The sequence below is a fragment of the Salvelinus sp. IW2-2015 genome, unplaced genomic scaffold (genome assembly GCF_002910315.2).
Source record: "Salvelinus sp. IW2-2015 unplaced genomic scaffold, ASM291031v2 Un_scaffold6228, whole genome shotgun sequence".
Classification (NCBI taxonomy): domain Eukaryota; kingdom Metazoa; phylum Chordata; class Actinopteri; order Salmoniformes; family Salmonidae; genus Salvelinus; species Salvelinus sp. IW2-2015.
Window position 1 is genome coordinate 19,515 of NW_019947491.1, and position 2,222 is coordinate 21,736.

Genomic DNA, 2,222 nt, shown 5'->3' on the forward strand with positions numbered 1-2,222 from the left:
ATCTCGACAAGCCATTTCTGTATGGAACTCGCTTTGTGACGGGGGCATTGTCATCCTAAAGCAGGAAAGGGCCTTCACCAAACTGTTGCCACAAAGTTGAAGCACAGAATTATCTCGAATATCATTGTATGCTGTAGCATTAAGATTTCCCTTCACTAGAATTAAGGGGCCTAGCCCGAACCATGAAAAACAGCCCCAGACAATTATTCCACCTCTACCAAACTTTACATTTGGCACTATGCGTTCGGGCGGGTGCTTCCCCTGACATCAGCCAAACCCAGATTTGACCGTCGGACATCACTCCAGAGAACGTGTTTCCACTCCTCCAGCGTCCAATGGCTGCGAGCTTTACACGACTCTAGCCGAAGCTTGGCATTTCTCATGGTTATCTTATGCTTGTGTGCGGCTTCTCGGCAATGGAAACCCATATCATGAAGCTCCCAACTAACATTTATTGTGCTGAGTTTGCTTCTAGAGGCAGTTTGGAACAAAGTAGTTAGTGTTTCAGCCGAGGACAGACACTTTTTACGTGCTCCGCACTTCAGCACTCGGCGGTCCTGTTCTGTGCGCTTGTGTGTCCTACCACATTGCAGCTGAGCCGTTGTTGCTCCTAGACGTTTCTACTTCACAATAACAGCACTTACAGTTGACAGGGACAGCTCTAGCATGGCAGATATTTGACAAACTGACTTGTTAGAAAGGTGGCATCCTATGACGGTGTCACGTTGAAAGTCACTGAGCTCTTCAGTAAGGCCATTCTACTGCCAATGTTTGTCTATGGAGATTGCATGGCTGTGTGCTTGATTTAATACACATGTCAGCAACGGGTGTGACTGAAAAAGCAGAATCCACTCATTTGAAAGGGTGTCCACATACTTTTGCATATTTATATGTCTAAAATAACAGTTACCGTACTATTTACTGAAGTCAGATCATACTTTGGAAAGATTGTTGCTCTGACTGCATTTGTCTTTATATAACTGTTTCCACAGCTCTGCCCACGGCCTCAGTGAAGATAGTCACTCCACAGGGTCTCCTCTACCCTGGAGAGACAGTCACTCTACAGTGTGACATATCAGACTACACAGACTGGACTTACCGCTGGTTCAGAAACAATAAAGAGCTTCCCATTCAGACCAGAAAAACCATCACCATCTCTTTCCCTGACCAGGCTGATCAGTACAGGTGTGTTGGGACGAGGAGAGGTCGGCCCCAGAAGTCAAATCACAGCTTTTCTCTGCCCATCATCGTCACTGGTGAGTACATATCTTTCCATAATTTACCTAGGGATGAAAAACTATCTTTGCTTGAATAACAATCCGATATGTCAGTCCTTACCCACCCTGCTGATAAGGGTGGGTCGGTTGTACTCATGGATTGGACAGTTTGTATAAATCATTGTCAGAAGTCATATCTCAGCTTTTCTCTCCCCATCATCATCATCATCATTGGTGAGCTCACTGTTTGTCTTCAATCTGGACTTTGTAAATTCAGAGCCAATGAGGGTTAATCTAAATACAGATATATACACTGTAAATTCTAACTGAATGGAGTCAACATTTGTAAAATATACTTTTATCACAATGTCACAGCAACAGCTGAATTACCAGGCAGGTATCCAGATGTTTTCTGCTCTGTTTCCTCAGCTCTGCCCAAAGCTACACTGACTGTAAAACCCAACCCTGTGTTCCCTGGAGAGACAGTTACTCTGATGTGTTCAGTAGTGTCTGACAGTATCTGGAACTATCAGTGGTACAAATACAGGAATTATTATGTAGTATCCCAGTCTGTCAGACACACTATAACAGGAGACACCCTCACCATCAGTAGAGCTGCTGAGTCTGACCAGGGTCTCTACTGGTGTCAGGGAGAGATCCAGTCCAGATCCATATCATCAATCATCAGTGATCCTGTCACTATCACCCTGAATGGTGAGTAACTTTGCTGTTGTTGTTAGTGAGCGTCAGTAGAGTGGATCTTTACACTCAGTCCTATTGCAATACCAACAGATTCTCAGCCGTCGACTACACTGACTTCAGACAAGGAGGACGTATTCACAGGAGACAGTGTGACACTGAGCTGTACTGTAGAGTCTTCTGGATGGAGGTTTTACTGGTACAGACACAGACCAGACTCTACACCAGTAACCACAACCTCTGAAAACTCCTACACACTCAGCTGGGTCAGTGTCTCTGATGGAGGACAGTACTGGTGCAGAGCTG

General features: G+C 45.0%; 1 protein-coding gene across 1 annotated transcript in view; it reads left to right on the forward strand.

The window, feature by feature from the left end:
• Positions 1–1,931, forward strand: part of LOC112078769 (peroxidasin-like) — a gene marked incomplete at its 3' end in the record, with an annotated part of 5,568 nt that extends 3,637 nt beyond the window's left edge. The window contains exons 3-4 of the mRNA XM_024144902.2: positions 993–1,256; positions 1,647–1,931. Of these exons, the coding sequence (XP_024000670.2) occupies positions 993–1,256; positions 1,647–1,931 (549 nt within the window). The remainder of the gene's footprint in view (positions 1–992; positions 1,257–1,646) is intronic.
• Positions 1,932–2,222: the final 291 nt, after the last annotated feature.